We start from the raw sequence: 26,845 nt of genomic DNA, 5'->3' as shown, positions 1-26,845 counted from the left end.
AGGGACCATACAACTCCCCTGTTAAAAAAGCTCCACTGGCTGCCAGTTTGTTTCTGGACACAATTCAAAGTGCTGGTGCTGACCTATAAAGCCCTACACAGCTTGGGTCCAGGCTATTTGTCAAACCGCATCGCCCTCTATGTGCCTGCCTGGGCCCTGAGATCCTCAGGAGAGGCCCTTCTTTCAATACCTTCATCCGCACAAGTACAACTAGTGAGGATACGAGATAGGGCCTTCTCGGTGGCTGCCCCTAGGCTTTGGAATTCCCTCCCTAAGGAGATAAGAATGGCCTCTTCCCTGCAGTCCTTTCGTCGACAGGTAAAAACTTTCTTATTTCAGCAAGCCTTTGATTCCGAAGGCGGCTAAGGATAGGCCCAAAAGGAGGTTATATTGTTCTGGCTTGTTTATTTTTTAATTATTCTGATTTTATGAGTATAGTTTTTAATTATCAGAAACGGTTTAATGCTATTTTAAATTAGAGTTCATTTTTTAATTATATCTGTCTATATTTATTTATTTATGTATTATATGCTTTAACTTCAGTAGGTTTTAATTGTATCTGTTTTTTATCTGGAAGCCGCCGTGAGTTCCAATTTGGAAAAACGGCGGGTTATAAATAAAGTTAATAATATGATATGATATGATAGCACTCTTCAAGTGCTGGAAAGGTTGGCATACAGAAGAGGGCCAGGATCTCTTCTCGGTTGTCCCAGAGTGCAGGACACGGAATAATGGGCTCAAGTTGCAGGAAGCCGGATTGGACGTCAGGAAAAACTTCCTAACTGTTACAGCCATACGACAATGGAGGCCTTCAAGAGGCAGCTGGACAGCCATCTGTCAGGAATGCTTTGATTTGGATTCCTGCATTGCGCAGGGGGTTGGACTTGATGGCCTTAGAGGCCCCTTCCAACTCTACTATTCTTTGATTTTATAAGAAGAGCCCGGCTGCGGGTTCAGGCAAAAAGGGGCCCATCTAGTCCAGCATTCTGTTCTCACAACGGCCAACCAGATCATACCTTAAAGGGGTACTCCTTGAAAGATTGGACTAAAACCCAGAGCGGATCCACTGCCCTGCTGACATTGGAGCCACCAGTCTCCGCTGCTTACAAGCACAACCTGAGCATAACAGCACTGCTCCCAGCTTGGCATCCCCAGTAACTGGCATTCAAGGGCATCCTGCCTCTGACAACAGAGGCGAAACATAACCATCGTGGTCAGTAGCTATCGATAGCCTTATCCTCCTTCGTGATATTCTCACGGTCCCTGCCACAATCCGCTCCAAACATCCCTGTGCCCCTGGTGAGGGCCAGGTGGTGCTCCTTGAGAGCAGGGCAGATTCAGTGCACGGCCTCTGATGTACATCTACTGGGCTCCACACATAAGATGCAAAATTGGACTTGCCTGGGGTGTGACGCCAAGGAGAAGCATTTGGGAAATCAATGTAATCAAGCCTCCGCGGCAAGATAAATTATTCCAGTTATACCCCAAATAGCCTATTCTTCCCTACCAGGCAGGGGAGAAATATGTGCCTATTTTCTCTCCTGACTACTCTTTTCTCCAGGCCTCTACAACACTGTCCCTGCCTCTGAGAAACTGTAAACCTCTGCCCCTGGCAATATTTCTCCAAAATGGGGGGGGGGGGAGGAGCAGCACCAGCAGAAAAACCTGGTGATCAAGTGTATACACAGATATAATCAACCAAACTCAGGGCATGTCCCCCTGGGGAAATTCACTGCGATTCTGCCTCAGCAGGATTGTTCTTGCAATGGGCGAGATCCATCTCTTCCCTTTTGTCAGTCTTAGTGGCGCCAAAATTCACTGCCTTAGGGCAGCTTTCCTCAATGCTCTCCGGATATGTTGGACTGCTGCTCCTATCAGCCCCAGGCAGTACGGCTGTTTGATGCTGGGGCTGATGGGAGTGGTAGTCCAGAGCAACTGGACAGCACCAGGTTGAAGAAAGCTGCCCTATGACTTTCGGACTAAGGCTCAATTTCTAATTTGCTCCCAGGTGCTGGCATACAGCAGAGGTAGACTATTTCTGAACATGGAGGCTCCATCGGTTCACTGATAGTCCCCCAAGAGCCTTCTCCAGCGTCCTGCCCTCTCCAGCTGTTTTATGGCTGGGGCTGATGGGAGTTGTTGTCCAAAACGGCACCAAGCTGGGGAAGGCGGCCTGGAGGGGAGGAAATGCATCATGGCAAGGATGCCTTGGGCTGCAAGCAGAGCCCTAAAGGAAAATGTGAGGTTTGGGGGAAGGCTGATTCCACACACACCCTTTTTAAAATAAAAATAAAAATCTGCCATCTCCTTTCCTCTTCTCCCAGACATTTTAGCATGTGTTTTTAAATTGTTTTTAAATTGTTTTTTGTGTTTAAAATTTGTAATTTGTTTTTAATGTTTTTAATTGCTGTAAACTGCCCAGAGAGCTTCGGCTATGGGGTGGTATATAAATGTAATAAATAAATAAATAAATCTCCTTGCCTCTGTTCCAAACCTTGGATACAGCAGGGATGGGAGTCTTGAGAAAAGGATATCAGTTGAACCACAGACCCTTGGAACTTACTATTTTCAGCGGCAGAGCTCTGCTCTGGAACGCATGAAACAATATTGGGAAAGAGGGCAGTCAAACATAATGCAGAGTGCTTCTCCTTCACTCCAGAGTAACCATAACTGAGATGGCTCTTCCTCTCAGCTTGGGCATGGATTATATATATATATATTGGTTCATTCCAGAGCTTTGATTTTATTAATAACAGCATTATTGTTAATGAAACTTTAATGCAGCCTTTGCTGACCAGGCACCCTTCAGATGTTTTGGGAGGCGAGTTCCACCAGCCCATAGTCAGCACAGTGCAAAACCTCTGGAGGGCACCAGGTTGGGGAAGGGTGAATCGACTGGGTAGATTAACTGAGTGAAAACCTTTTCAGTCAACTAAAGAGGCATCCCCAATTAATAAGGCAACACATCCTCCCCCCAAAAATCACTTTTAAAAAGTTTAAATACTTATAAAAACGCAAAGTTGAGAATTCACCAACTCAATGGCTACTAGCCACAATGGCTCTCCCTCCACTGTCGGAGGCAGGATGCCAGTTGCTGGGAACCACAAGCGAGGGGAGCGCTGCTCTTGCACTCGGGTCCTGCCCTGGGGCATCTGGTTGGCCCCTCTGAGAACAGGACCTTTGCCCTGATCCAGCGCAGGGCTCTTCTGATGTTCCTAAAAGAGGGGAGAAAACCCTTTTCTTTTTCTCTCTCACACAGAAGAGGGAATGCCTCTTCTAAGGCGGCACTTGCTGTGACATGGAAATGGAGTGCCTTCAAGTCGATCCCGACTTATGGCAACCCTACGAGTAGGCTTTTCATGGTAAGCGATATCCAGAGGGGGTTTCCCATTGCCTCCCTCTGCGGCTAGTCCTCCCCAGCTGGCGAGGGCCTGCTCAGCTTGCCACAGCTGCACAAGCCGGCCCCTCCCTTGTCCGCAACTGCCAGCTGGGGGGCAACTGGGCTCCTTGGGACTCTGCAGCTTGCCCACAGCTGCACAGGTGGCAGGGCACGTAACCCGTGAGCCATTCCCTGTGGGGGTGATCTTTAGCTGGCCCTTTACACCCAGGAGACAGAGCGGGGATTTGAACTCGCAGACTCTGGACTCCCAGCCAGACTCTCCTCCCCTGTGACATAAACACCCCCTACCATCTTTTAGCAGATTTAGGCTGCAATCCTATGCACACTTAAGTGACAATAAGCCCCACTGAAGATGATGGGGCTTACATCAAGGTAGATATGCATGGGATTGTGCTGTTATTTGAGACAAACTAATGCATTTCTTTAATCTGGTAGCTGCCATTATGATTATGATTATTATTTTACAAACATGGGTTACAGGACAAAACAGAATGGACAGAAGTCGTAAAACCAGATTACCAAACAGGGAAGGACATCTTAGGTCAGTGGCAGGCCACCTCCTTTGCATGCAGAAGGCCCCGGGTTCAACCCTCTCCGTGGCATCTCCAGTTGGGCCGGGAGAGTCGCCCGTCTGAAACCCTAGACAGCTGCTGCCAGTCAGTGTTGACAGTATAAGGCAGCTTCTTACAGCCCTAATAATATTTTGGAGAACTGAACGTTTCACTTGCGTTTATCCTGCTGGAACATCGCAGGAGTCCCGGCAAGATATCTGAGCCGTGCTTGTCTGGAGGCAGCAGCTGCCTCTCTGGAATATATATTCTCCGATGCTACTCCTGCTGGTCTTTCTGCAGCAGAGTAGAGGAGTTGTTTCATTTGGGTTTGGATCCTCTGCCCGCTCCCTTCTTCCTATTAAGCAATCTCTCACCTGGCCGGATATTGCTTGCACCAAATCTTGCTCTCATCAGCAAAACAACAGAACAAGCAACCCCCCCCCCCAACCTCTCCCTTTCTGCCCTTCTTTTTATCCTGCTGCCTCTCAGCAACCCCTGCACCGCCTCCCTGCCCCTGCCTGGGGACGCTATCAAGGTGTGGAAGGGTTGCTCCAGGCCCCCCCATGGTTGGGAGTCCAAGGGGACCAGAGCGGCCATTGACGCCACCTCTCCGGTAGAGGAGAGAGGGGCCAGGAGGGATCCCAAATGGGAGCTGTCATTTCTCAGCAATACTCTAGGGCAGCTTCTGGGGGGAAGCGTGTGCCAGGAGAGAGGGGAGAGTGTGGGGCAGGGGGAAGACGAGGGGGCGAGAGGAGGAGAAGGGGTCGAGGCAGGGGTGGGGGAGGAGTGCCTGGCTTCCCCATCACCAGAAGGAGGTGCTCTGTCTAGGAGCGGAGGAAAAAGATGCCCAGTTGCCTTGTTTTCCTGCCTTTGGTTTGGGATTTGCTTTCGCTGCTTCTTTTTTTTAAATGCAATCCTTTTTTTTCCCTGTTGCCAAGGCAACTGACTTAGCAGTGCTGCAAAAAGGATGGCAGGATGGAAGGGAGTGTGCGTGTGTGAATGTGGGGGGGGTTGTAGAACGATGGCTGAGGCGGCTGGCTCTTCCTCCTCCTCCTTCCCGCCATGCCTTGCACCTGCCTTTTTTTGGACAGGGAGATCCCACTGGTCCGCTCCCCTCCCAACTCCCCCCCAACCGCCTGGTCCCTGTCATTCTCTGACGAGGAGCCCTGAAATTGGTGGCTTGAAAGGAGTGGGGTGATGGGTTACGGCAGGAGAAGGGAAAAGAAAGAAGGAAGGAGTTTGGATTGCCTTTAGGAGTCTCTAAGGAGCCACAGCAAAGGATTATGGGAGCCAGAACTCCTGGGTCCTCAGGGAGAAGAGGGAGGTTATGGTGTGGCAGGGTCGCCCTGGACCCTGGAAGGATGCAGTTCATGACTAAGACCAGAGTCATAGCTCAGCGGGAGAACGCCTGCTTTGCATGCACAAAGTCCCAGGTTCAAACTCTGACAGCAACTTGTGGATGGGCCAGGAATGTCCTATGTCTGAAACCCTGGAGAGATGCTGCCAGTCAGTGTAGACAATACTGTGCTACATAGACCACAGTGGCCTGACTTTGTATAAGGCAGAACCTATGTCTTAAAGGAAGGCCGTAGCTCAGATGCAGAGCATCTGCTTTGCATGCAGATGGCCCCACACTCAATTCTCGACAGCATCTCTGAAACCCCTGAGAGATGCTACCGGTCAGGGCAGACAATGCTAAGCTTGATGAGCCAATGTCTCCTATATTTACTACAGAGACTAACAAAACAGAGACATTAAAGTCACGTTATATTCCATCTTAAGTGTTTCATAACCACCTCCTTCTACGGGGCCCCCTTTTGATTTAAACACGTTTAAGACTTCTAACACCTGTTACATTAAGTTAGTCGCTCTAATAAATTAAATTACATAAAGGCTAGCCGATAATAACAACTGTGCAGCCAGGCAGAAATCCCACAGTTGCACTGTTTTACGAGCACAGAAATGCAATGGGGGGGCAGAGCACCTGTTGGCCTTCTACCTGTCCTGCAGCTATTAAAGGGCTGGTGTGGGGTGGCAGGACTCACAGATCTCTTGGTGATCAGAGGAGGGTGAAAGCACAGCGGCTGCACATTAGAAAATATGGATTAAATTAGGAGGGGAAAGAGAATCTCAGGCAGCAGGGAGGGGATAGGATTGCTGCCTTCTCTGGGAGGGAGGAAGTCTAGAAAGTTTTTTTTTTTAAAGGCGATGAGATCAGAATCCTCTTGGGGGGGGGGAATTAGCCAGTTACAACAGGATAGGGGCATCGTTTGGAGAGACTGTGGCTTCCCTGTCCAGATGTTGCCAGAATCCAACTCCCAGCAGCCAACATGGCCAATGCTCAGGGATGATGATAGGACTTCTGGTGGTCCAGGGACATCTGGAGGGCATCAGATTCCCCCAACCCCGGGGCCGAGAGATGGGAGACTTAGGGGCAAAGCTCCTGGGTTCACCTGGAGTTGACTGGCCAGCTTCATTTTGAAATAGATGTGGGGAGAAGGGATATTTCGAATCACCCTTAACACAAAGGCAGGCCTCTCCACTCCCTCCAGATGCCATTTCCCCAAATTGTCACAACTTTCCCCTCATTCCGCCTCCCCTCCGATTCCATCTTGAGAAGTAATTATGGGAAAGTGAAAATGTGAAGGATAGCCCTGAAAAGTAAATCCGCCTTCCCCCCCCACCAAAAAAGAAAGGATCGGGGGGAAATAGAGGCCAAAACAGACAGGACTATACCAGTCTTCCCCAAACCTGGTGCCCTCCAAATGTTTTGGACTACAACTCCCATCAGCACCCAGCCAGCACATTTGTCTGTCTGGGGGCTGATGGGAGTTGCAGTCCAAAGTATTTGGGGAGGCACAGTGTTGAGGAAGGCTGGAACCCCAAAAATACTTCAGCCAAACTCTTACAGCTGGAATAATATTGGGGCAAAGAGTTGCTAGCAGGCCTGAATGAGATTTATAGCAAGCAAGAAGATATAGCAATTGGGGGGGGGCGCTTAGGGGTAACAGAGTTAGGATGTGGGGGCTCCCAGCAGCCAACTTTATTTGAATGTCCTACATTTTCATGTTCAGTTAAGTGGAGGAGGGTCTACATCTGAGGAGCACTGATGGAGCACACATGTTGCAGGCAGGAGCCTCTGGGCTCAATCCCTGGATCCAGCATCAGGCAACGGGGCAGGCCCCTTCTCTGCCTGGGACACAGGACAGCTGCTGTCAGTCAGAGCAGAGAATGCTGGGCTTAGACGGACAAAGATTCTGACCTGGTAAAAATTTCGTTCCTATGTTCCTAACAAGATAATAAAATCAGAGGTGGCAGTCATAGAATCATAGAATAGTAGAGTTGGAAGGGACCCATAAGGCCATCAAGTCCAACCCCCTGCTCAATGCAGGAATCCAAATCAAAGCATTCCTGACAGATGGCTGTCCAGCTGCCTCTTGAATGCCTCCAGTGTCAGAGAGCCCACTACCTCTCTAGGTAATTGGTTCCATTGTCGTATGGCTCTAACAGTTAGGAAGTTTTTCCTGATGTCCAGTCGAAATCTGGCTTCCTGCAACTTGAGCCCATTATTCCGTATCCTGCACTCTGGGACAATTGAGAAGATATCCTGGCCCTCCTGTGTGGCAACCTTTCATGTACTTGAAGAGTGCTATCATATCTCAACTCAGTCTTCTGAATCAAAGATTCTGACTTATTCCTGCTTTATTCCTCCAGGCAGCAAGGGGTTGGACTTGATGGCCTTATAGGTCCCTTCCAACTCTACTATTCTAAGATTCTCTGTTTCCTTTTTTGGAGCCAATGGAACCACATCGGTTCTTCTGACTGACCATTCACAGGCCAAAGGGTAAAATAACTGCAGGTAACTTGCTAACTAAGGTAGAGACCTAGGCAGAGGTCAGCCCATCAGGTGAATTCCGGCCAAATGCAAGGGATTCTGTCCCTAAAAATGCATATTGGCAGTTACCAGTTCAAACATTTTCCTTCAGAAATCTCCGAGAAAGGAAGGGTCCTGTCAGGGAAGGGTCCATAGCCTAGTGGGTAGAGAACCTGCTTTGCATGCAGACGGTTGCAGGTTCAACCCCCAAGGGCATCACCAGGCACGGCTCTCCTGACACCCTGGAGAGCCCCTGCCAGTCAGTGTAGACAATACTGTGCGGAATGGACCCAATGGTCCACCTCAGTGCACAGCGGCTTCCTGCTCCCTCCTCCCAGGAGAGATTTTCCCCGTTGCCAAGAGGCTCGAGGCTCTTGGGGACGCAGACCATCCTGAGCGATGTTCACAGATGTACACTGGTGGGCATTCCTCTGTGTCCTCCGCAAGCCTGTGACCAAAAATATTTGAGCCTTTTTTGGTTTAAGCGTCCCTGTTTGCCACCCTGGGCTCCTTCTGGGAGGAAGGGTGGGATGTAAGTTTGATAAATAAAATAAATAAATAAGGGAAAGGAAGGAGGCAGAGAGTGCATGTGTATGGGTGAGGGTGGGTATGCCTTTGCTTGGAAGCTAAGAAGCAAAACAGCTTCCACTTTTCACTGATGCTGGGAAACCCATTATTCTTTTGATGCTTGCAATGCCCCCGGGCACAGGCCAGGAAAGAAGAGCGAGGAGGGAGGGTAGAGGGCCCGCCATCTCCGTTGCCATTCTCTGCAGCCAAAGAGGGAGAGGGCTGCAGCCCTTGCTTGCATTCCAGGGTGCTTCAACATCTGGAGCGGAGACTCCAATTGGCATGCTGTAGAGCCCAGTCTCCCCCAACCTGAGGCCCTCCAGAAGTTTTTAGACTACAGCTCCCATCAGCCCCAGCCAGCACTTCCGTGCTGGCTGGGGTTGATGGGAGCTGTAGTCCAAAACATCTGGAAGGGCCCCAGGTTGGAGAAGGAGTGACATCTTCAAGATACAACCCTAGGGTTGGTTGGCTTTTTTAAAAGTCAGGTGTGGATTTCAGGATGTTCCCAAGGAGACCAGATGTGCGTTCAGGGCGAGCATGAGGGTGTGTGGTGCATCGATTCCAGGGGCTAAGGGTCAGCAGCACAGCAGGTAACAGCATTAAAGGCATGAGCTAAGGTCACGGATGGATTACACCTGAGCTAAAAAAAACCCAAACCCTCTCTGTTATTCCCCACCACCACCTGACAGGGCGGTGTCCTATCCGATAGTGCTGGAGAGGGAGGAGAGGTTGTGTGTGTGTGTAAGAGAGTGGGGCTCAGCTCTGTCCATTCTCCCACCCACCATCCTCCCCAACACTCTTACCATCCTCCATGGGGACGTAGATGTTGAGATACAGGCAATCTTCGCTCTGGTTCTGAACATAGCCCGCAACAATCTCCAAGTTCTCGGTGAACCAGACAGGGAGCATAATGCCAGGGAGCATGCCGTGGATATTCTGTGGGCAGACTGGGGCGAAAGCCGTGGCATTCCGCACCTCGGACCAGGACGCGGGCGCCTCAGGTGGCTGGAAGCGCCTGTCCCCGACGGGCGGCGTGGCATACGGGATCCCCAGGTACTGGACCACGGGGCCGAGGATCTCGTTGTTAAGGTCCTTCTTGATCCCTCGGAGCTTCCCGTAATTGGTAGGCACCACGGGATATTTGTCCTCAGGCTTCTGCCCCGAGAGGGGCAATGAGCACAGGGCCAGCCCCAAAAGCCAGAAGAGGAGGGCAGAGCCGGTCCGGATGTTCAGCACCCGAAGGACGAAACTCAAGGGCGGGAGGAGCATGGTGGATGCAGAGCAAAGGATGCTGGGAGGGCAAAAGAATCTTCCTCCCACAAGGGGTTTTGGGGGGAGGGGAGAAAGAAACGGAGGAGCAGACCCAGGCAGCAGCAGCAGCGGAGGAAGAGGAGGAGGAAATAACCGGGAGAGGCCTGCAGCCCAAGCAGAGGATTAGGAAGCTTGGAGGTCTTAGCGAGAAGCACAGGAGGGTTTTCCAGCACAGAAAGGGTGTCTGTTGCGTTCCATGGTTGCCCAGTAGCGCAAGCGACGTCCAGCCAGACTTGAGAGAAACGCACCTGGAGGTTAAGAGATTGGGGGGGGGGGAGAGAGAGAGAATTGAAGGGATGGGTGAATAAGAGGTGAAAGAGAGAAAGGAAACAGTCAGGGATGGGTGGAGAGACAGAGAGAGAGGTTTTCAGAAAAGAATCCGTCCTCCATTCGTGACCCCCTCTCCCCAATTACTTTTGTTTCCCTAAAAGTGACACCATCCCTAAATCCACTTTACCATCTCCAAACCGCAGTCTGCCCAATTCGTCTACAACTTTTCTTTTGCTTGGAAACTTATTTCCACATTACGGCTGTGAACACTATACATGTAAAGCACATTTAAAGGACATGATCCCCCCCCCAAGAATCCTGGGAATTGTAGTTTACTCCTCACACCGCTACAGTCCCCAGCCCCCTTAATAAACTACAGCTCCCAGGATTCTTTGGGGAAAGTCATGTGCGTCAGATGCGCTTTAAATCAGGTGTTGCTGGACTACAACTCTCACCTCATGTGGCTACTGGACCACACTTGCTGGGGCTGATGGGAGTCGTAGTTCAGCAACATCTGGAGGGCCAAAGGTTCCCCACACCTGCTCTAAATGTGTGGTATGTAGGGAGCCTCACATTAATTCACGTGGGGATTAAACTGCAAGGGTGAGATTGGGGAGTGGGGGGTGGAACAGAGGAGAGACATAGCTCATCACAGGCACCCTCTGTTCCTTTAAGAAGAAAACAGGTCCCTTTGGGCAAAAAGTCTCCCCTCCCTCCTTTGAGTGCTGCTGGAAAAGGCCTATGAAACTGGAGTGAAGCAAAACCACACCAATGATGTAGAGATGGCATTAACCTATTCCAGAAGTCTGTTTACCTTCCTTGCTTAACAACTCTTTTGCAGCCCTTGGACACGTAACTCATTTTCCTGTCCCTGTTAATGGGTGCAGCCTTAAAGAGGTGCATCGTGGGTAGTCAGTGGCCAATGCTGCCCATCTCCTCGAAATGTGCACTGGTGTCATGATGCCAGGACCTGCTGTGTCTGCAAGCAGGAACCTGTGGATCGGTCTTCCCTAACCTGGTGCCCTCCAGATGTTTTGGATGACCGCTCCGTCAGCTCCAGCCAGTGCTGGGGAGAGTTGTGGCCCAACATACCTGAAAGGCTAGAGGTTAGGGAAGGTTCCTGCAAATGCCTCTGGGGTGCCCCATGTGGAAAACTACAACACTGTAGGCCAGGGGGTTCCTTGGGATGTGAAGAGTTCCAAGCCTCCAGAGGGACTCCCCGCACCCAGGCCAGCCACTGGTTCTCTCTGACCCAAGAACACAATGAAGGCTTTCAGGTTAAGGTCCTTCCAGACTGGTCTCTCTTCTGTGGGTGCATTCTTCAGCAACATGTCATTGGTGCAATAACAGCGCATTCGTGGTGGATTTATACTAGACCGTCCACACATCATTTCGCTTTTTTAGTTGTTCTGAGATGCTTCCTCAATTCTGTTGAGTTATTGCTACCTGCAGGGGGGCACAATCAAAGTGGGACAAACCCTTCCCCCCTCCAGAAAAATGTGTTTTTAAAAAGTTACAGGATTGCAGCAGGAAGCCATGGGACATGCACCGACTGGAAACAAAGTGGTATGTCCACCCCAGAACTTTTGCAGATGCAAAGAGTATTGAAACTGGAGTCGCATATAGCTGTCCCGATGCCATCATGAATGCATACACACACAAAAGGAGTCTGGAGGAGGCCTGAGCTGGGACTATGCCTGAAAATAGGCAGCATTTCCTGGCTTGTGACTCCTGGCTCCCAGCAACTGCCAGAGGCCTCGTGATATCACCTTGCCTCTCCCACCCCAGAGAACAGCGGCGTGTGCGGCTGCGGAGAGTGTGAAAATGGCAGCATTGCATAACACAGCCCAGCGAAGCCTGGACACCTCAATGAGGTCCAACACTGAACACCCAAAAAAGGTCATCCAAAACCTCTTTGGCCAGAGAGGACACCTTACCAGAAATTCCACCTTTCATTCTCACCAGTTTCCAGCCAGGTGTGGACATGACTGTGAGGAGATGAAGGTAAGCAGCCATTTGGGGGGACACACATCTTCCCCCTGTGAACCTCAACCAAAACACGAGCATATCATGCTCTTGGTGAATCCCACCCCTATGGGAATCTGCTCTGCAGAGGAGAAGCAGCATCTTCTTCCTCTCCCCAAGTCTTTACCGCACAATTCTCCCCGGTGGATTCTACCAGGTCTTTAATTAAATAAAACTGGAGTTTTTTGTTTATCATTCACAATGTGGCAATTAGAGGCAGGAACATGTAATTAGTACAAAATTGCGTCTGGGAGAATCCAAAGGCCCAGAGAGAGGGGATGGGAGAGCGCGCCACAACCCAACTTCCTCTGAACAATGGATGGATGGACAGGCGGTGGCTAGGCAGTTGCAACTTTACGGCAGCCTTTCCCAACCCGGTGCCCTCCAGATGCTTTGGACTACAACTCCCAGCAGCCTCCGACATTCGATGCTGGTGGGAGCACAGCCTCGGATGACACTACAGCTGTGCTCCCTCAGGACCTGTTGTCCAAAACAGCAGGAGGGCACTGTGTTGGGGAAGGCTGCTTTATGGTGGACTGAAAATGGTGGGATATGGGGGTACCAGGGCAGAATGGATGGACAGCAATAGCAACATGGAGCAAGATTTGACGTGAAAGTCAAAAGGTGCAGGAAAAGAAAGGCAAAGGGGAGTATCCAGGTGAATGAATGGAGGGAAGAGAGGACGGTGGTGTTGGGGAAAGGCTGGGATTAACAGCAACCCCTCAAGGCATGGCAATAACTGGACCAGCCTGCTAGTGAGCAGCCTCCACCCACTAGGCCCCAAGACACAGACGCAGGGCACAAGCTTGCGGCACATCAAACCTGACTCCACAGCTGGCAGAGACAAACTACAGGAGGGAATTGGGCACCCTCGACAGAGGAAGCTTCATTAGACCGAGTCATTGGTCCGTCCACCTCAGGACTGTCTACACTGGGTGGCAGTGGCTCTCTATGGTTTCAGGCAGGAATCTTTCCCAGTCCTACCTGGACAGGTCACTGGGGATTGAATTGGGGACCTTTGGCCTGAGAAGTGGGTGCTCTGCCACTGGGCGACGGCCCTTCCTTCTCTGAGAAAGAGCTTTATTATCGATGCCAAGCTCTCACAGATACCTGGGAACTTTACACACACACACACGGTTGGGAAGTGTCTATGGGGTTGTTGGTTTTATTTTTTGAAGTGACACGTTTATGTTTAGAACAGGTATATATGAGACAGAACAGGCAGGAAGGAGCAGCTCACATGTGGGACACGACGCCTCACGCAGGTGAGATGGCACTCACCCACTCTCTTCAGAGAAGGGCGGCAGGCCCAGCTGAAGCTGTTTTCAAGTGCCAGGGCTCAGCCTTGGGACATGTCAAGGTGGCCTCTGAGGTATGCAGAGTCAGACCCCACCAGGACCATCTAGCAGTCTTGTCTTCACTGACTGGCCACGGCTCTCCGGGGCTTCAGAGAGAGGAGATGCTATTGGGGATTTAACCTGGGACCACTGAGCCACGGACCCCTTCCCCAAAGGCTGTTGGACTCCAGTTCCCATGAACCCCGGGGCTGGAACAGCCAACGGGCAGGGAAGATGGGAGCTGCACTCCGGCAACCTCCAGAGGGCCGGAGAACAAATTGTGTCTCTGAGGAACCACCCGCCGCTACTGGGTCTAAGAAAAAAGGCATCCTGGCAAGCTTCAGTGTCAACATCACCTCCGTTTTTGAGAGGTTAGCCCAGCCTTCACCAACTCGGTGCCCTCCAGATGTCTTGCACTACAACTCCCAGCGGCCCCGGCCAGCGCAGCCGCTGTAGTCCCATGCTGGGAGTTGGAGTCCAACAGCATCTGGAGGGCCCCAAGTTGGAGAAGGTTGGGGAAGTCTGGCTTAACTACTAGCTGAGGGAGCTTTGGCCTTCTCTTAGTGGATATCTTGTCAGTAGCTGGGACACAAAAGCATAAATGGACTCAAACAATCCCTCCCTCCAGTTAAAAACACATCAGGCATTCCACCTCCACCCACAACCAGCATGATCATAGAATTGTTGAGTTGGAAGGGGCCTCTAAGGCCATCGAGTCCAACCCCCTGCTCAATGCAGGAATCCATCTTAAAGCATCCCAGACAGGTGGCTGTCCAGCTGCCTCTTGAAGGCCTCCAGTGTTGGAGATCCCACCACCTCCCGAGGTTGTCGGTTCCATTGTTGAACTAGAAAATGTGCGATTACACAGAATAATCAGGGAAATTATAATACTATACCGATTGCTGCAGAGATTGAGATAATGTTTGTGAAGGGCTTTAAATGCTTCAGAAGTGCTATGTAAATAATACTATTTTTTATTATTAATTGCTAATTATTCCCTTTTCACCCAACTATCTCCCTTCAATTAAACATCTAAAGATGTCCCTCTGTCCATCCACTTCCATTCCCGTGAGAAATCTTTCAGTGCTTTATTGCATGCACCAGCCATCCCCAACCTGGTACCTTCCAGCTATTTTAGACTACAGTTTCCCATCAGCCCTGGCCAGCATAGTTCTGTGATGCTTACGCACATGGGTCATGGCCGTGCTGGCTGGGGCTGATGGGAGCTGTAGTCCAAGACACCCAGAGGACACCAGTTTGTTTTTATTTTGTTTATTTATTAAATTTCTATCCCTCTCTTCCATACAAAGGACTCCAGGGCAGTAATGGAACAGATCAGTGGTTCGCAAACTTTCCCCCCATCCCCCAGACCGCTGCTGTTGGTCTTTGCAACCACTTCATGATTTCCCTGTCTGTTGTAGCAATCATAACACACTGTGCTAGGTGCGGCAGGATTTTTAACTGTATTTTTGTTGCTGCTTCTGTTTCTTATATAGAAATAAACTGTATAGCATTTAAATTGCAATACAGTAAAATACAATATAAGAAATAAATAAAAGAAGCAATGCAAATACAGTACAAATCAATATGAATATTTAATACAGACACGCACCTGAATGAAGCTCACGGACCACTAATGGTCCACAGACCACAGTTTGGGAACCCCTGGGCTAGATTATTATTGCGATTATGAAATTTATTACCCACCGTTCACTGCTAGCTCCCAGGGCTATAAAATACATTATTAAAAGCAGTTTAAAGCAAAAGCCAGGAGTGTCTTCGGGTGTGGGAAAGCTTTGGCCCTCTGGATGTTGCTGAACTACAATTCCCACCATCACTGATCATTGGCCATGCTTGTTGGGGCTGATGGGAGTTGTAGTTCAGCATCACCTGAAGAGCCAAAGGTTCCTCACACTTGCACTAGGTGAATAAACAGCCTGACCTGCACTAAGGCTCCTATGCTCCTAACACTTGATGCACAAATAGTCACTGGGTAGCCAATGGCGAACAGAAATCTAACTCTGGTGACCAGCAACTCTCCTGTCAATTTTGAAGAACCAACTTTGGGAGGGGAAGGGGAAGGAGAGACCCCCTTTTGAAATGGTGCCGGGCATCATTGCCCTAGGAAGACAGGCATGCATGGTTGGAGGGGCCCCTGCTACTAAAGGTCAGGGAGATATTTGATTCAGTTCACATTTAAAGCCAATCTATCAGTTGCACTTTCTGAAACAATACGAGAACCGAAACACAGCCGTCCTTCAAAGTTCACATCCAAATTTCTGTGATGCAAATAACATACAAAAGTGCCTTATATTAGGAGAAATTGCTGGCAAAAATGTGTACATTAGTCAAAACTGCATACGAAAATGTGTTTAGTAGGAGAAATTTGCATTTTCATGAGGATCTTTTAATTCTTTAAAAAAATACCAACTGCTGCAGAAATGTGGAAAACTGAACTTAAGACTGGAAAAATGAGAAACTGAGAGAACCAAAATTGACAGGTTTTTCCATTCCTATCCTATGCATGGCAAGACCATCGTATTCCCCGTCTCTATGTATGGATGTTAAAGTTGGACAGTGAAAAAAGCGGGTAAGAGAAAAATGAACTCCCTTGAAATGTGGTGTTGGAGGAGAGCTTTGTGCATACCATGGACTGTGAAAAAGACCAATAATTGGGTGTCAGAACAAATTAAACCAGAACTATCACTAGACGCTGAGGTTATCATACTTTGGACACATAATGAGAAGACCTGATTCACTAGAAAAGATAATGCTGGGGAAAACAGAAGGGAGTAGGAAACGAGGAAGACCAAACAAGAGATGGATTGATTCCATAAAGGAAGCCACAGACCTGAACTTACAAGATCTGAACAGGGTGGTTCACAACAGATGCTCTTGGAGGTCGCTGACTCATAGGGTCGCAATAAGTCATAATTGACTTGAAGGCACATAAACAACAACACAATCCTACACACACACACACACATTCACCTGTTTGTTTGTTTGAACTTCACTGGGCAGACAGTACAAAAGGGATGAACTTGCTGTTCTGCACAGCAGGAAGTGAGAAGGCAAGGCTACAGCTTGCCTACCAGGCAAAGCCTCTACATTGATTTACTGAAGGTATATTCTGCCTTTCCTTCAATTCATATACCCCTCATTTTATCCTCACAACAACCCTGTGAGGTAGGTCAGGTGTGAGTGACTGGCCCTAGGCCACACAGTGGATGCCATAACTGAGTGGGGGGATTTGAACTTGGGTCTCCCAAGTCCAAATCTAACTCAGGGGTAGCCAATGTGGTGCCCTCCGGATGTAATGGACTTCAACATCTACCAGTGGCGGCTGGTGGCTCCATTTCTGTGGGGCAGTGGAATCTGCTCCAGGTTTTAGTCTGAACTTTCAAGGAGCTGTCCAAGGTACTTTACTCCTAAAACCCGGAGCGGATTCCACTGCCCCACTGACATCACAGCCACCAGCCGCCATTGATGCCTCCCATCCCTGGTCAGTAGCTACCTTGGCTGGGGCTGACAGGAGGGAATCCAACAAAATTTGGAGGGACCAATACATGTGTGTGAGTGCACAGATGTTTTGGTCTCCAACTAGGGATGGGTGAATCTGTCCATTTTGATTTCTATCCATTTCGCATTATTCCTCTCTTCAGCTCTCCACATATCCACGTTTTTTTTAAGTCATGAAAATTCATCAAATTTTCATGCAAATTTCACCTAATATAGACATCTTTGCAATTCTGCCTAATACACACATTTGCAAAGTAATTTCCCCTAATATAACACATTTTTGTATGTTATCCTGAGTACCTTATGCATTCCTAGGCACACATTGCCTAAGCAGAAGCATCTCTGCACACATTACTTGCCTGGAGGAACGTGCTGCCCAATCTGTGTTTTGGTTCTCATATGTTTTCAGGAAGGGCAAATTAGGTCACTTTGCCTTTAAATGCAAACTGAACTGAATTTCACCCCCACCGCTAACTCTGACTCCCATCAGCCCCAGCCGGCAAGGGCAGTGCCCCCACCAGTGCTGACATCGTATGGCCATGCCGGCTGGTGCTGATGGGAGCGGGCGTTCAAAGCAACTTGACAGGACACCAAACTGGCCACGGCTGCTATGTGGAGTTTCCTTCTGCAGCGTTTATTGAAAATCGGGGAGGGGATGATCTTGAGCCCAAATGATTGTCAATTGTTTTAGCAGGCACAGAGCGGGGGGGGGGCTCCTGTGAGGGGAGAAAAGGGGACAGGCTGATGTACAGGATGCAGGCAGGCAGGGAAGTACCTGGCCTCTCCTCTGACTTGGCTTCCAGTGTGCGCCCACACCCACACACACACACACACACGCGCAAGCCAATATATCCCCAGCTTTCGTCCTGCATGGGGAGGGGGATTATCTGGGTGCCTGGCTGCATCTCGGTGCAGCTGGCAGGGGGGAGGGCGCCCAGAGCCGGAAATGGGATCCTCAATAGAAAAGGCTCCGCTGGACGGCAGCCAGGCCCAGAGAGGCACCAGCTCCCAGCCGGGCAGAGGGCCAGAGGCAGGCAGGTGGGATAGAGGCCCGACTCCCAGGCCCAACCCGGCCCTCCTTGCTGTACAAACCAGTGGGGTGGGGGCTGGCACAGGAACAACCTCCTTACCCCATAAAGCTGAAGTAATTTCCTCCTCTCATGGGCTGGGGGAGGCAGGGTTTTGGAGGGTGGGGTGGATCTGTACCCAGTCTGGTGCTCTCTACAGGATCCAGAGGCACAGGCAAGCCAAGAGCCCTGCTTCTTTGGGGAGCGGGAGAGGTGGGAGCAAGGCTGGGGTGGGGGTCAAGAAGGCTCCTGCATGTGGGGGGCACCCAGCCTTGACGTGATGACAAGCATCCCCTATCGTCATGCCCGGAGGCTGGCATGTGGTGACGAGAGGAGAAGGGAATGCCAGGAGGATGTTTTGGGGGAGAGAACGGTGGGGGGTGGGGTTGATACCATGGTCATGCCAAGGAAGAGGCAGGTGGGAAATTCTAGATGCCAGGATGAGCAGATGGAGCATCACGTCTCGTATGAGTAACAGGGTCAGGCAAAGAGAGGAAACGCAAGCGAGCGGGTGGACGGATGTGCGCGCACAGGGATAGGTAGGCGACCAGATGAAGATGTGGAAGGAGGGAGAGAGAGAGAGCGAGCATCAAATATTCTGCCGAAACCCTGCAGCAGGAGGAGGGGTTGGCCTCCCCTACCTTCCCTCCTTCCTGCGGTCACAGAGAGGAACAATCTTTTTTATTAATAATTAATGTCCCTTTAGGACAGTTTGTCGGATCTTTATTTGCTTTTTTCCTTGCGGGTATCAACCAGCCATAAATCCACAGAAGGAGCCATTTCCCTCACTGCCCCCCCATCTCCGGCAACCACACAGAAGCCGACTGCAGGGGGACACGCACACACACGCGCACACATACGTCAGTGAAAGGGTATTAAGGGTAAGGAGCGAAACATGGGGAGGATCGACGCGGAAGAGCCCGCACCCTCCCTGGAAAACGAGGCCTGGATTCAGGGCACAGCCCCACCTGCCTGGGCTCTCATCCTTCCCACGGTTTCCAAACTACTGCCTCCCCCCCATGCACTGCGCCGCCACCACCACCCATCATCAACAACACATCACCCTCCTGGTCCCTCAGGTGTTACTATGGCAGTGCTCTACTACTCGTTGGGAGGGGGGAGTGGAGGAGGGCAACTCAGGGGAGATTCCTTCATTCTCAGCTCACCACCCCTCCCTCTCTCCTCTGCCCCCCCCACAGCCACCACTCGTAAAGCCAAGGACCACCGTTGCCGTGGCAGTCACTACAGATATCTGTGCATCTCCGTGGCAACTGGAGTTCCAGAGCAGCGATTCCCACTTACTCATCCTGCCTGAAATCCCTGCGGTGGGCTGGGTGCCCCCCCCCGGACTTGGCACCTATTTGCAGAGCTGGAGGGGAGACCCCAGGCCTCCTCCTTTCTCTTCCCCCCACCCCACGATAATCATTTGGCACAGGCTGACTTCTTTCTGCCAGGAGGACCTGATTCCTAAAAGGCATGAACGTGCACAGACAAGAGGGCCCCCAAGCAAGTGCAGAGGGCCTTTCCCTCAGCAAGCTTTTAAGACTACCAGGAAGGGTTTCTACGCCACAGTGACCAACAGAAAGGCTTGTGCCCCTGAACCTATTCTTTTAGGCATTAAGTATCCACAAACCTACCCTCTTCTCCCTCCTTGCCCTGCTCTGTCCAGATCCACAGACATTTAGACTGGGTGGGGTCTTGTCGCTCAGCCCCTACTGAGCACCCAATATACTATATGTTTCTCCTCCTCCACACACCCTCAGAACCCTGGAGTACTGGGTCACTGGGCCTCCCATTCTAATAGGCGAGAACAGTCATCTCTAACATGGTGCGCTCCAGATGTTTTGGAATGCAGTCCAAAACATCTGGAGGATGCCAGGTTGGAAAAAACTGGAGTAGACCCCACTGGTGGCTCCCTGTCAGTGGGGCAATGGAATCCGCTCCAGGTTTTAGCCAAAAGCTCCTTGGACAGCTCCTTGAAAGTTCAGACTAAAACCCGGAGAGGATTCCACTGCCGCACTGACATGGAGCTACCAGTGTGAGACCATAAGCTTCTCCTAACCACCCCGTAAATATCTGTCTGTTGTAGACTCAACATACACCTGCACTTCACTAGTAGTCTTCAACCTTTTAAGGCCAGAAATACAGCATTAGCCCAAACATACATTTACAGAACTGTTGCCACAACTTCTAACATCAGTCAGGCTGCAAACCGGAGGTGCATCCCAACCCACCAGTTGAAGACAGACGGTACAAAACACCCACCGCTGTCATCTCAGAGTGCTGCCTCTAGGGCCATGGATCAGCGGCAGAACAGCTGCTCTGCCTGCAGTTCAACCCCCAATAGCATCTCCTGTCAGGGACTGGGAATGCCCCCTGTCTGGAACCCTGGAGAGCCGCTGCCGGTCAGTGTACAGAATCATAGAAGAGTAGAGTTCGAAGGGGCCCACAAGGCCATCGAGTCCAGGCCCCTGCTCCATGCAGGATTCCAGCTTAAAGCACACCCGGCAGGTGGAGACAATACTGAGCTAAATGGGTCCCGGGTCTGACTCAGTAGGCGGCACATTCCCGGGTCCCTCTACCCAGCCGCCTTCCCCACTGCAAACACGCCAACACGGGCTCCTTAAATCCTTACTCATAACCATCCACCAAGTTCCCCCTCACTATCTCCCAATCTGATAAGCACTGATAACCAATCTCTTACTAACAGCACACAAAATGTAAAGTTGGGAGGGTGAGAGAAAGACCAGCCCCTCTACCCTGGCATCAGCCTTCCTTCTTCAAGCACATTTCAGGTGAGAACTTTTATTTATCATTTATTCATTTATTTATTATTACATATATATCCCGCCCTTCCTCCCAGTAGGAGCCCAGGGCAGCGAACTTTTGGCAACTCCCTGGCTACTAGCCACCATGGAGGGGAGAGTGCTCTTTGCACCTGCTTGCGGGCTTCCCTTTGGGGCATCTGGTTGGCTACTGTGAGAACAAGATATGCTGGGCTAGGTGGGCCCCCTCTGGCCTGATCCAGCTACTGCTGCTGCAAGGACTCTACTGATCTTCTGATGGCGAACATCCCATCTCATCCCAGGAAACAGCCTCCCACAGCGGCCAGCCAAAAGCAGCTCACAAGCAGGAAATGAAGGAAGCGCGCATTCCCAATTGTTGCTCCTCAGCAAGTGGTGGTATTCAGAGGTAGACTGCCCCTGAACATGGAGGCTCAGAGCTGTTGATAATCCCCTTCTAAAGCCATCTAAGGCAGAACCTTCCCCAACCAGGTGCCCTCCAGCTGGTTTGGACTACAATTCCCATCAGCCCCAGCCAGCAGGCGTGTTGGCTGGGTCTGACGGGAATTACAATCCAAAACACCTGGAGGACTCCAGGTTGGGGAAGACTGACCTACAGCAATGGCCATCACAACATCTTGCTGCAGTGAATTCCACAAATGAATTGTGTGTCCTGGCTAGGAAATCTTTCCTTTCTGGGTCTATCTTCACTTTACTGCTGCTCTGTTGAGTTCTACTTGAAAGGCCTCATTATTATGAAACGATCCCCCCAGGGAAATGGGGCCCCTCTCACCACCGTCATTAGAAAAGGAGGGTCACAACACTCAAGAATGTCTTCTGTCAAAAGGACATCAGACCAAAGGCCCACCTGGTCCAGTCTCCTTTTTCACACGGTGGCCCCTGGGAAGCCCGCATCACATCAGCGGCTCTTCCTGGCCTGTTATTTATCCCTAGCACCTGACATTCTAAGGTAGACTGCCACTGAAAAAGGAGGCTCTATTTAGCAGTCACGGGTAATATCAATGGATGGACTTGTCCTCCATAAATTTATCTAGTCCCTGACATGTCCCCACAGCTCCTGCTTTGTTGTACTGGTTTCCCTTTCACCCTCAGTTTTTTTGGAGGGAACATAGTATACAAATGATGCCCCCAATTGGCAACAAAGAGGACCTGCACAACTCCCCTTCCCTTCCAGTTTTTTTCATTGCAACATTGCAAATGAAGCTGCCGCTTGAACCCGTTGCAGGGATATGAAGACATGCTAATGCGTTTATCAGCCAACTAATACAACAATAGGAACTTGAAGTGTAAAGTGACCAACCCACATGTAAAATCCACCTCCCCCCACAACCCCTAGCGAGGGATGGGGAACACTGTTGGACTCCCAATTCCCATCAGCCCCTGCGGGCAGCATGGCCCATAGTGAGGGATGATGGGAGTTGTAGTCCAAAACAGCTGGAGAGCACCAGGTTGGTGAAGGCTCTTTGAACACTCCAAACCATGACTGCATGCATATGAATGCCATTAATAACATTTTTTTATTAACATTGCCATGTCAGTGACGGGGATCACACCTGAGAGAGAAATTCTGGAATGAGTCCTAGTACACTTTAAAAGTCTTCTCTTTTAAACAGGCATGTTTCCCCTGTGTAGCAATAAAACCTTGGGAACTGGCGCCTATCCAGTCTGTAGCACAGAGGAATCTTTGACATTGCCCTTTAAATATGAATTCCATCCACCTGCCAGTTGGAATTTCTTCCCTGTACCCAAATCCTTCCTTTCTTAAACAGCCCCAGGGGGACATTTACAGGTGCCTTCCCTAAGTGTGGCAGAAATAGACATCCCCCTCCCCCGCCACTCCTTCTTCACTGAATACAGTGGTTCTCCCGGGTACACCTGAGCATCAAAGCTGCCTTATACTGAGTCAGATTACTGGTCCATTAAGGCCAATAATGTCTACACTGACTGGCAGCGTCTGCAAGGGTCTGTCCGCGTTGGCTGACGCTGATGGGTGGTAAGTGTCTGACATCATCTGAAGGAAGGAAGGATACCCTATGGGAAAGGTACTATGGGGACTATGTTAACGCCCCCCCATCCCCACTTGCTGGCCATGATTCCAGAAAAGGAGTCAGAACAGAGTGGAGGTTTCAAAGGAGTCTGGGGTGCGACTCCTTTCTCCAGGGAAAAACACACACAAGAGCTCTCCCAGTGGGACATCCTACCTGCAAGGCCCAGATGGAGAGCAGGCCTTTCCCTGCCCCGCCCTGGACTCACCCCCAAGCCCGAGGGAAGGGGCAGGCAGACCCCCGCTGGCCAGGCTGCTCCACCCCATCCTCCTCCTCGGGCCAGCCGGCTTTGCTGGCGCCTCCCTCAGCAGCCCCCAAACCAACCTCCACACGCACACGCGTAACCGACCCGGCTCCTCTGTGCCGCTCCCAATTCCGGGTCTCGTGGCTCCTGGGCCCTCTTCTCCTGCCCTAGCGAGGGGCCCCGCCGTCCCCCCGCCCTCGCGCCTTCTCCTCTCTTCCTCTCCTCCCGCGCCTCTTGAGGTGCTTCCGTGCCTCCCCCCCCGCAAAACACCTCTGACCCGCGCCGGCAGCTCCCGCCCTTCCCACGCCACGCGCCCTCTGTCCCTTCCTCCAAGGGGGCCGGCTCTGTGGGCCTTGCCGGAGCTCCGGGCGGGGGCAAAAGGTCTGCTCTCCTCTGCAGCACCCCGGTTCCAAAACGCCCCCAGTGCCAGAGGGGGGAGGGGGGACGTGCGGGAGAAGGAGGGCCGGGAAAGGGCGAGATGAGGGCGCCAGGGGCCTGGGCGGGCGCAGACGCCGCCGAGGCAGGGATGCAGCCGGGGCGCGGGGGGCCTCCCACGCGGATGGATGCGGGGACATTTACACGGGGATGTGGCGGTGGGAGCCCCTTCTCCCGCCAGCGCGTGGTCTGGCCTGAGGATGTGCGCAAGGGGTGGGGGAAAAGAACGGGCAACCTCTGGAGGCTGCCCCGGGTGCTCGCGGGTGCTGTGAACGGCGTGTCTGTGTGTGAGCGTGTGCGCGCGCTCGCGTGGCCAACAGCTCTCGGGGCCTAGCGCCCATTCAGATTGGGTTTCATGCGCGGGGGGGGGGAGAGAAAGGGAGAAGCAGGTGCCAGTTAGGGAGGGGGGAGGGGGAGAAGAGGGAGATCGAGCGGGGGGTGAGGGAGAGGAAAGTGGGGTTATGTGAGCTGGAAAGGGAGGGATGCAGCGAAGGAAAGATGGAGCGCGGGAGATGCTGGAGGGGGCGCGAAGATAGAGGAGGATTGGGGGGGCGGCCGGTCCTCGGGTCTGCGGCCCCTTCCAGCTCCCTCCTGGGTGAGGTTGCCCCGCCGGGGGATGGGTGGGTCGCGGGGCGCCTTACCGGCCTCAGCAGGAGGAGAAGGAGCGCCGCCTCCGCCGCCGCCTCTGGGATCCCTGCTCGGCGCCGGGCTCCCGGGGTGCCGTCGCCGCCGCCGCGCGGGGGTCGCCGTCTCCCTCGACGAGCGCTGCCCGCATCCTGCTGGGAGGGGTGGGGAAGAGGCGGGGTGGGGGGGGACGGAGGCTGCTCAGCCGAAGGCCATCGGAGGGAGGGAGGGAGGGAAGGAGGGAGGGGGATTGCGGGGAAATCGGGGGTCGCCGCCGAGGAGGCCGACGCGGTGGGGGGAGGCGGGAGGGAGGGAGAGATGGGCTGGGAGGCTCAGGAGTCACGGCGGCCCCCTCCGCTCCTGCCCTCCGCCCGCCCCTCCCGGGGGCCGAGGCTGCCGGGGAGGTGGCACCGCTGGGGCCGCTGCCGGAGAACCCTTCGCCGCCGGGCCGCCGCCGCCGCTTCCCTCCTGCCCGCCCCCCGCCTTCCTCGCTCGCGCGCTCGCCTCGCCCACCAACCCCGCATCAGCGGCCGCGTCAGGGAGGCGGGGAGGGGGAGCGGGCGGCGGCGCGGTGGGGGTAGCTAGAGGCCGGCTGGCCGGCCTGCGCCCCTCTCTCCCTCCCGAGGCAGGAGGGCCCCGGACCCCCGAGGGAGGGAGAAGGGAACGGGTGAGGAAAGAGGAAAGATCAGGAGGGGGAGGGAGGAGAGAGGGGCAGGGGGTCAGGAGGAAAAAGGAAGAAAGCGGCTGCAAGGCCTAGCGGAGAGCAAGGAAACCAGGGAGGGAGACCGAGGAAGAGGAGGACGAGGGACGGAGGGAGGGAGACAAGAGGGCGACGGGGGGGCTGGAAAAGTAAAGGCCGAGTTTGAAGGAGGAGCGCGAGAGCCAGAGCGGAGAGAAAGAGTCACGGGAAGGGGGCGCGGGGGGGGTCAGAGAAGCGAGAAGCCCCCCAGGTGGGTGGGTGGCCCACAAAAGTGGGAGGGAGTGGAGAAGGCAGAACGGGGGAAGAGGGGTGGGGAGGGGGGAAGGGAGAGAAGAAGGGTCAGGAGGCAAGAAAGGAGAGGGGGGGAGGTGCCTGGGGAGGTAGGGGAATGAACGGGGGGGGGTGAATAGGAGGGGGTCGACAGGAGGGGCAACGGGGAGAGGGGAGGGTGACTGGGGCGGAAAGATGAAAGGGGGACTACATCACACACGCACCCCCAAAAAATAAGGCCTGGTACCCTCCGGCCGCTGAGGAGCGCTACTCCCCCCCGTTCTGACCGGGGCAGCTGAAGCGATGGGCGAGACAGCAGGGAAGGGAATTCTCCGTCCCGCTGGCTGGCCGCCTCCCAAGGCCGGGAGTTAAACAGACGGGTATCAGATGCATGAGGTTAGGACGCAAACACCCTCCAGGGAGCAATGAGACGACTGTGATGTCCACAGAGAGGGGGGCGAAGAGCAGAAGGTAACGGAGCGCTATCGTTACGAAAGGGTGTGTCTGCCCCAGGGGTGTAAGGAGACGAGGGAGGGGGAGAGAGCGAGCCAGGACGCCTGGGTTCCATCCCTCCCCCGCCCTCCGATGTGCTCTGAGCAAGCTGATGGATTAGCCGAGGGGCTGATCTTTACGCCTCTGGGCCTGGGCGGATTGCGATCGACAAGACTCAATTGACCGGAAAGCAGGCACGAGACACGCATAAAGCCAGGCCCTGAGCACTGAGCTGCAGCGGAAGAGCAGCGCTTCATCCTGGCTGCAAGGATTTTTGCTAAACTTCCAGCCTGGTTTCATGGGGCGAAAGCCTTCACGGAGGAGTGAAAGTCTTACTAAAACACAGTGTTGACAAGGGTGCCTTTTTATCTCTGGACATTCAAAGCAAACCTGAATAAGCCCTACTCGGGCTCTGACTTTAGCGAATCCCCAGCGGAAGGGAGTTCCAAGGCGGTGAGACTGTGCAAATATATCTCAAGGGCTTACAGGAGGTTGCAGAGACTTCAGACCCCACCATAAAATAGGTTTGGCACCCCATAGTGTGCAATCGCACTTGGAGTACTGTGTACAGCTCTGGTCGCCTTACCTCAAAAAAGATATTGCAGATTTGGGAAAAGGTTCAGAAAAAGGCAACCAGAATGATTAAGGGGATGGAGTGACTCACCTGTGAGGAAAGGGTGCAGCATTTGGGGCTTTTTAGTTTAGAGAAAAGACGAATCAGAGGCGACATGATAGAAGTGTATAAAGTACGTGCGGCATGGAGATAGTGGACAGAGAGCAGTTTTTCTCCCTCACAACACTAGAACTCTTGGGCATGCAGTGAAGCTGAATGTTGGAGGATTCAGGACAGACAAAAGAAAGTGCTTCTTCAGACAGCACAGAGTTAAAATATGGAACTCACTCCCACAAGAGGCAGTGATGGCCACCAACTTGGATCAGACAAATCCAAGGAGGAGAACAGTATCAAAGGCTCCCAGCCACAGCGGCATGTTCTGCCTCCCAGTCGACACAGCATGCCTCTGAATACCAGTTGCAGGGACTCCGATCTGGGGAGAGCCCTGTTGTTGCATTCCAGTCCTGCTTGCAGGATCACATTGGGGCATCTGGTTGGCCACTGAAGAAAGGGCGGTGGGTTGGATGGTCCCCCTTCGGCCTGATCCACCAGGATACTTCTTATGTTCCTGTAATGTGTGGGTTCTTTTTGCCAGATGCCCCCTGTATTTTATTTGTTATATTTATTTATCGCTTTATACAAAAAAGTCACAAAGCAACTTATCAAGGTAAAATACAAACAGATAAAATCAATGAAA

At 52.3% G+C, this 26,845-nt stretch overlaps 1 protein-coding gene across 1 annotated transcript in view; it reads right to left on the bottom strand.

The window, feature by feature from the left end:
- The window catches only part of NLGN2 (neuroligin 2), a 58,389-nt gene extending 33,685 nt beyond the window's left edge, over nt 1-24,704 (bottom strand). The window contains exons 1-2 of the mRNA XM_061589477.1: nt 24,091-24,704; nt 9,196-9,951 (exon numbers count right to left, since the gene is read on the bottom strand). Of these exons, the coding sequence (XP_061445461.1) occupies nt 9,196-9,661 (466 nt within the window). The 5' untranslated portion in view covers nt 9,662-9,951; nt 24,091-24,704. The remainder of the gene's footprint in view (nt 1-9,195; nt 9,952-24,090) is intronic.
- Between the last annotated feature and the right edge of the window lie 2,141 nt (nt 24,705-26,845).

The sequence above is a fragment of the Rhineura floridana genome, chromosome 11, assembly GCF_030035675.1.
Source record: "Rhineura floridana isolate rRhiFlo1 chromosome 11, rRhiFlo1.hap2, whole genome shotgun sequence".
Classification (NCBI taxonomy): Eukaryota; Metazoa; Chordata; class Lepidosauria; order Squamata; family Rhineuridae; genus Rhineura; species Rhineura floridana.
Note: the sequence above shows the minus strand (reverse complement) of the source record. Positions and strands in the feature narration are given on the sequence as shown.